Here is a 14,184-nt window from a genome sequence, read left to right on the forward strand (position 1 = left end):
CCCTGTGTAAACATGGATGTATGTCCATGTCGGGTATGCATGGCTGCAGGCGCTCAGGTAGCCGGGTTTCCGGGAATTGTGCGCGGGTTGGTGCGCTGCGGCTGTGGCTGCGCGGCACGCAGCGCGGCGACCTCGCGCGGATAGGGGCCGCGTCCCGCGTTCCGGGTCCTGCGCTGCCACCCGGGCCGCGCGGTGTGTCCGCCGCCGCGCAGTGCTGCGTCTGCCGGGGTGGTGTGTCCCAGGGCCGCGAGCGCCGGCCCCCTCCCTCCCCTCCCCCTTGGCCCGCTCTCAGGCTCAGATAAAGCATTTCCTTCCATTGTCATCCTACCCGGCCGGCCGGGCTGCCAGGGCCCTCCCCCTCCCGGCCCCCTCCCTTCCTCTCGCCGTCTCACAGTCGCTCTGCAGCCTCCGGCGACTGGGGGGATGTGAGGCCGGTGCCCCAGCCCCCCGCCTCGCCATGAGCCCCCCGCTCTGAGGGCCCCGGCCCCTGGATGCACAGTCCCGGCGCTGGTGAGTACCGGGCTGCCGCCCCCGTCCCGCCCGCCCCGCCCTGCGCGGCTTCCCAGCACCAACCGCCCCGGCTTGGGCTCGGGCTCGGGCTCAGGCTCCAGCTTGGACTCCGGGCACCCCACGGGCTGGTCCGGCGTGCGCCCCAGGACCGCGCCTGCCCCACCCGGCTCCGCGGGACTCTGGCAGGCTCCTGGCCGGGGCTGGTTCCGGGGGCCGGAGGACTCGGGCCTCCCGCTGGGCGCCCACATCCGCCCGCCCCGGGGGCAGCGACAGGCCCGAGGGAGGGAGTTGGAGGCCCCGGGCCGCCGATGCTTGAATCCGGGGTCCCATCACCCACATTCCTGGGGAGGACAGGCTGGGGGACCGGGGAGGGAGGGACGGCTGCGAGGCCCCGGGAGGGGGCGGTGCTCCGGAGCGGAAGGTTTGGAAGCGAGAGGGCAAAGGGCAGGACCCACTGAGTTGGGGCTGGGTTCTTGGGGCTGGGTTCTTGGCGCTGGACCTCAGCGCCCCCAGCTCGCGGATCTCCGCAGGGCCTTGCTCCAACCCGTTGGCTGGGGGTAAATGATCCCTTGGATGGAGGGTCCTGGACAGGGAGATTTCCCTGAGCACCGCCTCCCACCCTTGCTCACCCATTAGGGTGAAGAGACACCTGTGCCCAAGTGAGTTGCGGAGGGGCCGGCAGAGGTGGGGACCGCAGGCTCTGTCATGAGTGGTGGGGGACAGGATGTGCGCCCCCCCCCACCCCGCCCCAGCCCTGGAGTCTGATGGTGCTCGGGAGTATGAGAGGAGGCTGCAAATCTGGCAGCTGGGCTGGGCTCTGACACGCAGAGTTTCTAGACCTGTGGGCTGGGAGAGAGCCCTCTGGGGCCTGCAGGCCACCCAGATCCCGCCACCCCCGTTTCCTTCTCTCTGGCTGCCCATTCGAATCTGACCTGGCCAGCCACTGCTGCTCCTCCCACCAAGTCCAGGCCATTCCCTTGTCCCTGCTGGCTGTCCTGCACACTAGAGGCCACCCCCCTGCATCTGGACCCTGGCTGTCTTGCTGTTACCCATCCCTCTCCACACACCAATTCAACATCTGCTTGAGGCCCAGCTTGGCCTGCCAATTTCTATAGTGAGAATAGGACATTGGACCTTAGTGGCCCTGAGGACTCAACATCTGGACTGTTCAGCCTGTGGCTGGGACTTGCACCTGGACTCAGGGGTCTTCCTCAAGATCCCTGCTCAGGCACTGGGCTGAGAGAAGGAAGACTGTGACTCAGTTTCCTACACCCTAATGGGGCACCTTGGCAGCCCATTTTTCCCCAACAGGACCCTGTCCATGAAGTGGCTTCAACTGCCACATACACTTTTCTCCTCACGCCACTGGGTTTAGACTTCCCAGGCTCCCTTTTCAGCTTCTGCAAGCCATCTCGTAGCTCCTCACTGCTTAGCGTCTCATTCTCTTTCTCTACCTGCTGTTTCCTCTACCCACCTCAATTAATAAGTAATTTTCCTCTTTTCTGCAGTTAATTCTAAGAGAAACTAAGGCACAAAGCAGGCCTGCTCTGTTGTACGCAGTGAATCAAGACTGGAACCAGGTCCTGGACCTGCTGGGACTCCTCCCTCGCCTTTGAGTCCCCTGATGTTCCTCGCTCCCAGCAGGGCCAAGTTTAGAGCCGCCACTGTTGTTACATCTGAAATGGCCTGGGGAAGCGTTCTCCTGAGGCCTCTGTGTTTCTTAGCTTGAGCCCATGGATGGGGTGTCTCTCTGGCTACCAGGTCTTAAGCTGGGATCCTGAGGCTGGGAAGTCGCTTTCAGGTCTTGCACTGACCCTCCCAAAAATCTAAACTGGTCAGTCGGCTTTGACATTGAAGTTCAGTTTCCCCATCAGATGAAATGGGGAGGAAATTTTGGGTGCACTTTCTAGGGCACAGAGGAGAAGTTGACTATAAAGAGAGGGACTGCTGTCCCATGTGGGGACTATTATGTACCTCCGGACTGCCTTCAGGGTGATGGACCCCAGCTTTCATTCGTGGTGACTTCTGGGACTGAGAGTTGGAACTTGACGTTCCTCCATCTCCTCCTTACTCTTGATAATGGGAGTGAGAAACTCGTGCATGGTGGGGGTGGCCAGTAGGGGCCTTCTCCTGGCTGTGGACATGCTTGCCCAAGGACCTGGAGGCAGAAGCCTGTGTAACCCCTACCTCCTCTTTGTTTTCTTTGTCCTGACCTTTCATTACCAGCTGGTAATTTAAATGTTGGCAGGGACCTGAGAGAAGATGAGCTAATGCAAGGCCCAGGGTCACACAGTAGGGAATGGCAGGCCCTGTGGAGCTACAACCAGACCTCACTCTGCTGGTGCCCGTTCTCCTGGCCTCCTCCTCCCCTGGCCTGGGTCAGGTCCTGCCCACGCCTGCCCCTCACAGCTCGGCCCTGGCCTGTCCACAGCCAGACTTGAGACTGGGGCCTAAAGTGGGCCTGGGAACTGGGGGAGGGCATCTGTCCGCCCCGAGGCTCCAGGACTGCGTTTGTGTGTGTTGGATTTGTTCACTGGATGGGGCACTTCCTCTGGGGCAGGAAGCTTTGATTTCCTGTGGTGGGGGCCTTGGTAGGATTAGGAGTGGGGGGCTCAGCTCTGAGGGCCATCCCTGAGGATGTTGTTTGGAACTGCAGAGGGGCAGACTTGCTGTGCAAGGCTGCATCCCCCAGCCCAGGGGAGGCAGGACAGAGAGCAAGGGAGAGGAGGCCCAAGTGGAGGCTGGAGAAGGAGGCTCTCGCCTCTGAGATGAGGGGGGCGGTGGGCAACACAGCAGGAAGCCTGGTCACCAGGTGACCCTGCCGGGTATTGTGTTTCCCTGTGATATTTCCCCCTGTTTCTGTGGTAACCCTCCCTGGGGGACCCAGGCCTTTGGGCTGCAGGAAGGTGCCCCCAGACAGCCCTTTCCTTAGAGGCCTGAGTATTAGGAGGAGCCCCTACATTTTGGCCACCTCCCTAGCTCTTTTGGCTGCTGGGACCAGGGGGGCCTGGGAATCTAGGCCAGTAGGCAGAGCAAGCACTGAGGGGCAGTTGGGTGGAGGCCCTTTTGCATTTCCCCGGGGTGGGGAGACTAGGCAGAGAGCGGCCGCTGGGCTTTGGGGAGGGCTCTGTGTCTCCCCTCATCCCATCTCTCCGCTGGCCTCCTTCCGCGGCATCCCCTGCAAAATGCCTGCAAAGTGGAGGTGGACAGCGTGCTGCCTGGGGCAGGGGGTGGGGTGGAGGTGGCAGAGGCGGGAGGGATGTTTTCATCAGCAGAGCAGAGCTCCTTTGGTCCTGGACCAGTTCCCAGAGGCAAAATAAATTCAGGATAGCGTCTGTTTAGTGTGGGTCAACATGTGATGGGTGTGTGTGCACACTGGCTGTGCAAGGCCTGTGAGCATGCCCCAGGCTGAGTTTGTAGATGTGGTTCTGTGGCAATTTGTGATCCGTGTGGTGGCTTGGTGTTGGGTCCTTTAGGAGCGTGTACACGTGTAGTGCCGACATGTGTTATCTGTACAGTGTATACCTCTGCAGTTTGCGGCTCTCTGTGGGGTATATGTTCATGTTTGGGGGGGATGTATACCTGTGCAGAAATGGCTGTTTAATAGAAGCCCAGGTGCTGGCTGGAAAGCACCACCTCATTTGTGGTCCTCAAATGTCAGTTTCTGGACCATTTGTTTCAGAGTCAGCTGGGAGAGTCTTAAATAAAAAATTAAAAGTTCTTTAGGCCCCATCCAGACAGATTCGGAATCTGTAGGGGAGAGCCTGGGAATCTGGATTTTAACATGTGCTTTAGGCAATTCTGGTGTAAGGCTGTGTTTGAGGACCTGAGGACCAACCATCTGGGCCAATCTCTTCATTCTTTTCTTTTGAAGGAACTGAGACTTTTAGAAGGTACCATATTTTGCCATGCATATTGCGCTTCCGTGTTGCACACCCAAGTTTTTGGTCCAAACTTTCAGGAAAGAAATCTTTTGCTTTAATTTTTTAATTCAATTTTTTATTTATATACAAAACCGATGATCATATTCCAGGGTATTATTTTGCATACAGATATCGTTATTGCTTTCTAGAGTTACACTTTTAACGCATAAACATAAATAAAAGAATTAAAAACTTTGATATAGATACGGAATTAGTACTACCCATGTATAATGCACATCCTTACTTTTCCCTAAAAAATTTGGGCAAAGGTGTGCATTATACATGGCAAAACCCGGTAGGTATGTTGTCCAGGGACACAGGGCTGTTGAGAGGGGGAACCAAGACAAAACTCAAGCCTTTGAAGACTGGTCCAGGGTGTAGCCATGCATCCTCTGTGTATGCAGGTATGCCCATGTCCACCCTTGGCATGATGGTGGGGACTAGGTGAGGCCAGCGCACACACTAACTGGGCCTTGGCTTTTCCCTTGGGGTCCCAGGCTTCCTGACCTTTCTCTTCCTGTTACATCCTGCCTCCTCTTCCCTGGGGAAATCTTGGAATAGTTGAGCACCAACCCTAAAGGTATGTTGGCAATAAGGAGGCTCCATTACTGAGCCAGTCACTCCGCTGTCCCTCCATTCCCTGGGTGCTGACTGAGCCTTGCTGTGTGCCACGCACTGGGCCCAGGTAAGCAGTGAACACAAAAGCAGAGCATCTAACCTCCGGGAACTTCCACTGTTGTGGAGGAGACAGGCAGTAACAAGTAAGCAAGTAAAGAAATGAGTACATATACCTAGCTACACTTTGTAATAAACCTTAAGAAGGAAATGAACTGGGTGCAGCAATAGAGAATAACAACGTGAGACTTCCTTAGAAAGGGTAGCCGGGGAGGCCTGCCTGAGAAGGTGACATTGATGCCTTCTCCCGCGTCCCTGGACTAGAAGTGAGCCCTCAGAGCATTCTGAGCTTGCCTGGGGAACTGCCAGCCTCTTCCTTCACTTGGGATACAGCAGGGTCTCCGCTCCTCAAGCAGCCCCTGGAGGCTGGCCTGGGGGAAGAAAAAGAGGGAGGGCTGGGACAGGGCCAACGTCCAGGCCGCTCGCTCGGTGGCTTGGGGCAGCAGCCATTCCTTCATGGCGCCGAGTCCAGGGCCCTGTGGACACCTTGGATGTTGGAAGGTGTCAGCCTCCCTGCAGGAGCTCTCAAGTGCCACCCATTCCTGACCCTCCTGCCTCACCTTCCTCCTACCTCATTCCCTTCCTCCCCATCTCCCCACCCAGGAACTCCTGTGCCAAGTCCCTCCCCTCTGGGTCCAGCCTGGCTGCCTCTGTGGCCACTGGAATTTATTTACCTGGCTCAAGAATCTCTGAGGAGAGAGGGAGGGGAGTCAAGGCTGAGAGAGGACCGAGGTCCTAGGTCCAGGACGAGAGGACAGAGCCCGAAAGAAGGGTTGAGGCGGAGGCTGGCCAAACACATCAGGGCAGGAGAGAGGGTGTGGAGGAATCTGCTCCCCACACTGACTGCGACTCTCAGCCTACCGGGACAGACATCAGCCAGAAGGCAGTGCTCCCCGCTGGTCCCCCTGCTGTCCTGCCCTTTCCCCCTTTCATGAAGTTAACTTTCACATCAGCAAGCAACCTTCAGACCCTCTCACCGCCAGCCTCTTCTGGTAGTACCCAGAAGCTGCAGGCTGCAGAAAGGTGCAGTCCTTTCCTTAGATCACTGAGTATTAGAGGAGCCCTCATGTAAGAGAAGAGGCCCCGGCTGTCCCCGCCTCTGCGGGCATTCTACCTGGGCCTCCTTTAGGCTGCTCAGCGCACACCTCCCGCCGCCGCTCAGCGCCCCCCCCCTCCCCCCACCCCCACCGCATAGTGTGCCTACCTCAACCCTAGCCCCTCCACAAAGGCCACAGCAGGGTGGGGAGGGGACTTCTCCTAATGAGGAGGGCCTTGGGCTAAACTCACCATCCCCGCCCTGTCTCCAGGCCACTTCCTTTTTTTCCTCCTGTTGCCTGCAGGGATTGGAACCCTGGTGGTTAGAGACCTTGGGCCTTCAGAGCCAGCCTGTGCCCTGGGGAGAATGAGGGGTGCCCTATTCCCTCTCAGGGCTCTGGCCCTGCAGTCACCCCCAGTCCTCGAAGTTCCATTCCTCCCTCCCCCAGCACCCAGGATGGCAGGGAGAAGTGGGGCAGGCTGGGAGCCACAGGGTCGGAAAGAGCCCGGGGTGGGGGAATTCGGGACTGGACTGAAACCAGCTTGTTTTGCTTGCCCCACAAACCTGCACGGGCATCCGCTGCGCCCTCTGGGGCGTTCAGGTTGTGGAACTGCTCTCAGAATGACAGGCTGGTGGCACCCAGTTGTGGAAGGGGGTGGGGGTGGGGTGAAGGCGGGGAGCCCCAGGCAAGGGGGAGCTGGAGGGTTAAAAATAGCAGCAGCCGGGTTTCAGTTAGCAAATGTGGAGGCGGGGAGTTGGAGGCGGGGCGGGTGGCAGGCTGTGTTTGCCCACAGCGCAGGGCTGTGTTTCCCCTGGGTCCCAGGAGTGAGTCACGGCAGAGCCTCTGAGGAGGTGCTGGCACCTCAACTCTTGGCACGAGGGGCGCGGTGCAGGCTTTGTCTCCGGGGTCTGGAGGATGTGCTTGTTCCTTCCATGCCTTCAGGGCTACCTTGAGAATTGAGCCAGGAGGAATGTCAGATATAGGGGGAGAAACGTGCCATTCTGAGGCCAAAGACCTGGTTTGAATCCCAGCTGAATGGGAACTGGTGCAAGGTTGCCAAGAGCTCTAAGTCCTGGTTTCCTAGTCTTTCAAGTGGAGATTTTCTCACATGCATGTGTAAGCACTTGGTGGATTCTAAAGTACCCAACAGATGTTAATTATCACCTTAGATCTGCTGTGCCCATTGCAAAGCTTGGCAGGAGGGCCTTCCTGTAAGGACACAGGGGAGGCAAAGATAACCTTTGTAGAGTCCTTCTTTCTCCTGCAGAGGGGCTCTCTGTGCCTCAGTTTCTTCATCTGTAATGGGAAAATAATAATAATTTCGGCCTCATGGAGTTGCTATAAAGACTAAAGTAAGTAACATTAGCACCGTGCCTGGTATGAAGTCAGTGTACACAGAATATTCGTCATCATTATTAATGTTATTTTTCATATTTTTGAAGGTCAGGGATAGGGAATGCTGAAGACATGGAGAACAGAAACTGGGCCCAGTCCCAGTTCACAGAAAAAACCAGGCCAAATTCACTGTTCCAGATTCCTCCACCCATAAGGGCCCGGAGCAGCAGGCGTCTGGAGCCAGAAGTCATAGGGTGGACTCCTTCTCCCTTTCATTTTACTGCCCCCAGTGAAGCAGGGCTCCGGGGGACCTGAGGGTCTCATGTCCAGCTGGCACTGGGGAAGATCTGGGACGGGGCCGCCCCCAGGGGCCACGATGTGGAGTACCTTGCCAACATCTGCTGGGGTGACCTTTATGTTAGCCCCTCCCTGGCAGCTCGTAAGAGGAACATGAGGCAGAGGAGGGATGGGAAGGTCGGTGATGTCAGCAGTGAGTATTCCCAGCACAGCGGCCCTGGAAGAGGCAGAAGGCCTTTCTTTCAGGAAATGATCGTTATTCAGCCTGCAGGCATTCATTAAGTCCTGACTGGGTGCCCAGCCCTGTGCTAGGTCCTCTGCGTGATTCAGGGAAGGCAGAGGACGCTGGCTGTAGATCACGCAGAACCTCAAGAGATAAGCGGTCCAAGAATGCGGTACGTAGAGTCGATGAAAGCCCCGTGGTCTAGGTCCCTGGGAGCCAGAGGTTGCATCTTGACTCTACAGCCCATCGGCTGTGCTGCTTCATATTTATTTGTGTGTGTGCACGTGCGTGCATATACGTATATATTGTTGTTATTATAGAGGCAGACAAGCAAAAATTAAAAACTAAAAAACACCACAACCCCACTGCCAGAGATCACTGCCATCATATCTCAGTGCACACCTTCCCGTTCTGTGACATGCCTTTCTACACTGTATTTGTTATCAATATGAGAGTATACTGTGCATGCTGTTCTTCAGTCAGTGCTCTCCGCCTGCCACTGAGGTACATTTTCATTTCATCAATTTGTTGAATTTCCAGTTGGCCAGAAATTGTCTTTCACAACTGGTTTGTCCAAATCAGTACCCAGGACCAGGCATCTGGCTGTTATGTTCCCTGAAGGCTGGGTGAGCACCCGGGCTGGATTTTGTGATCTGGAAAAATCCGGCTCACCAAGTCTTAGGGGCAGCCTTGGCCACAAAAGGGAATCATATCTTCTGGAGAATCTGCCCTACGGGCCTTGGCCATCTTCTAAAATAACAGGCAAAATGAGGGGTATACAGAGGCCTACACAGGATGGCCATCTCAGGTGTATTTTCTGTCATTAATATTAATGTGGCTTCTCTGTTAGTGCGAGCATTCATCAATAGCTCGTTGCTATTCACAGACTCATACCCATGATACTCCCAGGCCATGGAGCAAGCCAGGACCCCCGCAGTGGCCTCTGCCCTTCCCTCACCCAGGGGCAAGGGTGCCAGTAGCCCTTTGGCTGTGTTCTCCAGTCCCTAGGAACCTGCCGTGAAAGTGGGTGGTCCCTTTGGCACTAGTGGGTGCTCCATCCCTTCTACCTGCCACCAGGGGTAGTGTGTGTGTGTGTGTGTGTGTGTGTGTCCGTCCGTCCTGAGGAAAGAAGAGAGGGAGCAGGAGAGCGTCTCTTCCCAAGAGAATTTGCTTGCCCTGATGGGTGGCTTGCTGTGGTTATGCAGCCTGCATTTGTGTCGGCCGCCGGTTTCCACCCAGAGGGCTTTCACACAGCCCGTGACCCTCCCTGCAGCCCCGGGAGGGTCGCTCAGTTAGTTCTGCCCTGCTGGAGGTGGCGTACAGGCAACAATAAAGTGGGAACATGTACATCGAAAAAGCAGGGAAAATATAAGATGAAAAAGGAAGTGAAGATGGGGTTTTGTGGAGTGCCTCCTGGTGACAAAAAGGCATGTGAGGGACACGGGCAGAGATGATTCTCTCTGCTTTTATTTTTTGTTGTTGTGGATGTTTTCTGGACGGAGGACCGGCACACTGTGGGAGTATGCCGGCACTGGGAATCCGCCCCAGGCCTTCAGAGGCAGGGCACAGCTGGGCCCTGTGGCCCTCCACGGAGGTGGGCGGAACTAGCCGTAGGCACCAGTGTAGTGATTATGAGCTTAGGTTCTGGGATCCCAGAAGCCCTCCTTGCCATCTGTGTGACCTCAGCAATTTTCTTAACCTCACTGAGCCTCGGTTTCCTTCTTTGTAAAAGGCAGATGATAATAGCATCTACCTTAATGGGATTGTCATGAGAACCAAATAAGATAGTACAAGAGAGAGGCCTACCTAGTACAGCAACCAGAGCACAGTAAACATTCAATATGTGGTTGTTGATCATCACTAATATTAATTTATAATTATACTGTGATTATTAATATTAATATTAAAATAACGTCAACCTTCCCCTGGCAGTCTCCGCAGTGGCTCAGTGGCCTCATGGGCAGTGCAGGTGAGAGGGGCCGAGGAAGGCCCATCACGGGGCAAACACACAGCGGGGAGCAGCCGACAGGCGGGCAGGTGGGAGTGGGGCACACACACAGGGCGGCCGGGTCTGGCCAAGGAGGGCCCAGAAGCTGAGGGGACAGCACGGAGGGCAAGTGAATGAATGCGAGACTTATGCGGGGAGGAGAGGCTCTGAGAGGCAGCCCTGGGGCGGTGACCATGCTTCCTGTTGGGGCAAGTGCTGGCCCTTGAGAAAGACTGTCTGGGACTGACTGCTAAGAGGGAGCAGCTGGTTTAAGTGGGGCACCAGGGGGTGGGGGAGAGGGAGAGACAAAGTCAGAAGCTGACAGAACCTCCACTCTTCTCCCCATATTACAGATGGGGCCCCCATCTAGACCTTTCAGGATGTTTTGCTTAAGATAGGAAAGATGGTGGTTAGACATCCTAGCGAACCTCCTGTCTCAGGGATTGGAGCTGCCAGTGCCGGGGAGTAAGGGTAAGTGGGAACTTTCATTTTTGGAGTGCTTCCCCGGCCGAGAAACCCTGGGGCAGTCTGGACCAGGGGGCTGGGACCGGGAGGGCCTGCCTGCTCAGGAATTCCCTGCGTGCCAGGCAGGTCCTGCGCTGTAAGGAGAAGGCTGAGGGTGACAGGAAGTGGGTGCCTGCCCCCCGAGCTCTGCTCTGCTCTCCCCCTCACACCTTCACAGAGAGCAGGCAGGGGAGGACTGAGTGGTAGGTCTGAGAGGCCCCCGGAGGCTGGCAGAGCATGAAGAAAACCCCATTTTTCTTTGCAAGAGGGCAGTGAGGCTCTCCAGAGAGTACTAGTTCCAAGAACTGACAGCTGCCCGCAGTCAGAATGGCCCAGCTCTCCCTGCCTCAGGGTCCAGGGGTCTCCATCCATGAGGAGTGGCATGGAGTCAGGTAGAGGACTTGGGGCAGGGGCAAAGAGCCAGGGAGGACGCTTTTCCCACCCCCGGAGAGCTCAAGCTGCCGCTGCCATGGTTACGTCTGCTTCCTGTTTGATTCATCTCAAACACCAGAAAGGGGGGCGAGGCTCCCAGCTTGGCCACCGCTGCGTGGGGCTGTTTACAACAGCCGCATGTGGGATTCCCAGAAAGAGACTCCAAACCGGACATCCTGCGGCTGCAAAATACCCAGGTGTCAAGAGCTAAAAATAGCTGCCACCCGGCCCCAGTGTGGGGAAAGGGGCCTGCTTGCCTCGCTGAAGGCCAGAGGGCCAGCTTTGCAGAGGGCCAGCTTTGCGGCTCTCACATCCAGCTTCCTGCTGGCGCACAGCCGCTGAGCCTGTGGAGCTAAAGTCCCCTCTCCCTGGACTGACAGGAGGCATTGTTGCGGCAGGCCCATGCCCCAGGCCACTCACCTGGGAGTCCAGCCTCTGTCCCCGTGCGGAGCTGGCCCTCTGCCTGCACGGCGGACCTTGCTTTAGGATGCTCACGAGAGAAGCTCCGAGGGACTTGGGAGCCTCTAGAGAAGGAAAATGGCAGAGCGCCCAAGAGCAGGGAAAATGATGGCAGAGCAGAAGATGAAGCCGATGCTCCCCCTAGACCCCCCAACCTGTCGCCAGCCTCATGGTCCCATGTGAAGTCTGAAATTGTTACGTGGAACCTGGGAAGCCAACAGTCAGTTGCTATCCAGAGAGGTGATTCTTCAGGATTGTCTTCATGGGGCCCCAGAGATGAAATAGGCAGCTCCTACCCCCTCACCTGCAGCAGGGGTGGGGTTTACTTCTGGTGCCAGGTTCTGTGGGGCTGTGTGATTTTTCAGTCTTTCCCTGTGCCCGGCTAGGGCCTGCCTTTGCTCTCTCGATGATGGTGTGTGGCGTGAAAGTGCTGGGCCGGAGTGGTGGAGTGAATTGGTTGAGAACATGGGTTCTGGAGCTTCATGGCCTGGGTCAAGTCCCAGCTGAGCCACTTCCAGGTTATATGACTTCAGACAAGGTATTTATTTAATGCTGCTGGGCCTCAGTCTCCTGGTCTATTTAATGGGGATAAAAACAGTAACCACTTCATTGGTTTGTCATGAGGGTGAGATGAATTAGCACATGTAAGACACTAAGAACAACTTCTGGCACATAGTAAGGTATTAGTCCGTGCAAGTTCAGGTGGAAGAGAAGGGGCTGGGACCAGGCGGGAGGGGCAGGGGATAAGAGATGGAGCTGGGGACTGCCTCTGGGAGGAAATGGATTGTGGTAGAGGAGGGAGGATGAAATGCTTATGCCAGAATGGAGGCTACAGACAAGTTCAAGGGCAAGCAGTATTAATCACAACCATTAAGTCAGCACCTAGCACATGCTAGGTGCTTCACACACAGCATTGCAAATCTCAGATGACTGCTTCCAAGCAGATTTTCTTAGGCTTTTATTACTTGGGCCGCTGAAGTTTGACCAGGTTACATTGTGTACCTGGCTCTCCCTGCTGGTCACCAAGGGAGTCAGTGTTTGAACCCAGGTCGATCTGACCTCAAGACCAATGTCCTGTATCCTCTGGACTTTTCACTTGCATCCCTTTGTGTGGCAGGAGTTTCCAGCCAGCTTGCAGCCCCCTGGGTTCTGAATAAATTTGAGCAATAAGCAGCTTAGTGCCAAGAAAGTGAGTAAGAGAATTTCTGGAAGGGGGATACAAGAAACTGTTTAAAAAAAAAGGGGGGGGTTGATTCTAGGAAAGTTCAAGGGAGTTGGATGAGTAAGAAACTTTGTTTCATATGTTTTGAGGCTCTTTGAATATTTTTAGTATCTATAAGTAGCATACTTTTTCATTTAAAAAAAAAAATAGGAGCTTTATTTTAAACTCCATGAAAGTGAGAACCAGGTTTCATTCCTATTTCCATCTCTTTAGCCCGTGAAGGAGTGGCCTCACCTGGAGGTACTCAGTACCTGCTCCTGGGGTCGATTTTTGGGGTTCCCCCCGCACCGGCCTGGCCTGGCCTGGCTGTACCACTAACCTGCCAGGGCACAGTGACCTCCCCCACCCCCGGTAAAGTGAGAGTGATGGCCTGAACAATCTAAAAGCCGCATCGGTCCCTAAAGTTCTCAGATCCTGTGACCCGAGTGCCTTCAAGAAGAGCTTCTCTGTGCTCAGCCCTCGCTTTGTGTCGGAGAGGCCAGGCAACCGTGATGTTCTTTCTGGTGTTTGTTTATTTTTGCATCTTCCTGAAGCCGTCTCACCCCCAGCTCTCCTTTTCCCTGCCAGCCCAACACGGAGTCAAGCTTTGTGCCGCCTGTGTCAGGGAAACAGGACCGGAGCCACCACGTGCGGTGTGAGGGGGCTGGCCCTGAACCCAGCACTTGGCCTCCTGCTGCTGCCTGCTTTCCTCTGGCTGCTGGGGCCTGGGTCTTCCTGCTCCTCCTTTTTGGCTAGTCAGGAGACCAGGCAGATGGAACAGCGTCAAAAAGGCTTTGGAGGTATTGGGAGGGGGCTTCTGGGTGGCAGAGCCCCTCCCTGACAAAGGGCCTGCCACACCTGGGAGAGCAGGTGGTCAGGCAGGGCTCAGGTTTCTGCTGGGCAGGTAAGGCCCAAGGCAACAAGGTAGGAGGGGAGACCAGCCCATGCAGGTGCCCAGGGGAAAGAAGAGCGGCCTTTGTGTCTGCTCTGGAGGTTTCCGAGGGCCGGGGTGGGCACACGAGGTGGGATTCCCACAGCTCTGCGGTTCGGGATGAGAGCAGGCGTTCCGGTTTGGGGAGCGGACGTGGCCAGCCCAGTGCCCCGCTGCCAGGTGCATGCCTCTTCGGTCCGGCTGGAGTTGCTTCCCATGATGGCAGAAGTGGCGGGTTGACAGGGTTCCAAAAAGGAGAGGTCTCCGTCCTGGCCAGGGGACGTGCGAAAAAGGGTCCATTCACTCCTGATCTTATTTCGGTTTGAACCCGAATTAGTGACAACAGTGCTCTGAGAGGGGCCACGGAGAAGAGGGGTCCCAACTGTATCCCCAACCCTGGGATAGAGCGTGTTCACTTTCTGCGTGTTCAGCCACTGACTGGGTGCCTCCTGATACCTTTCCTCCCTCTGGGACGCGGGAGAGCTGTTCCGCAGGTCTTATCTCTGTGCTCTAGGCTCTTCTGAACTCAAAGGTTGTCAGCATAGGGAAGAAGCAGAACCTTTTCCAGGAATTGCTTTTGGAAGCAGCCCCTGTTGGCAATACACACTCGTGTGCGTGCCCGCAACTTTTCCGACCATCGATCAGCATCGCAAAACGCCCCTTTGGGGCC

The 14,184-nt window shown here is 56.0% G+C and overlaps 1 protein-coding gene across 1 annotated transcript in view; it reads left to right on the forward strand.

The window, feature by feature from the left end:
* Positions 1-369: 369 nt before the first annotated feature.
* Positions 370-14,184, forward strand: part of HDAC7 (histone deacetylase 7) — a 35,133-nt gene continuing 21,318 nt past the window's right edge. Inside the window, exon 1 of the mRNA XM_054591184.1 lies at positions 370-510. Coding sequence (XP_054447159.1) covers positions 492-510 — 19 coding nt within the window. The 5' untranslated portion in view covers positions 370-491. The remainder of the gene's footprint in view (positions 511-14,184) is intronic.

The sequence above is a fragment of the Pteronotus mesoamericanus genome, unplaced genomic scaffold, assembly GCF_021234165.1.
Source record: "Pteronotus mesoamericanus isolate MK-2021 breed Mesoamerican mustached bat unplaced genomic scaffold, CSHL_Meso_final scaffold_21, whole genome shotgun sequence".
NCBI classification, from domain to species: domain Eukaryota; kingdom Metazoa; phylum Chordata; class Mammalia; order Chiroptera; family Mormoopidae; genus Pteronotus; species Pteronotus mesoamericanus.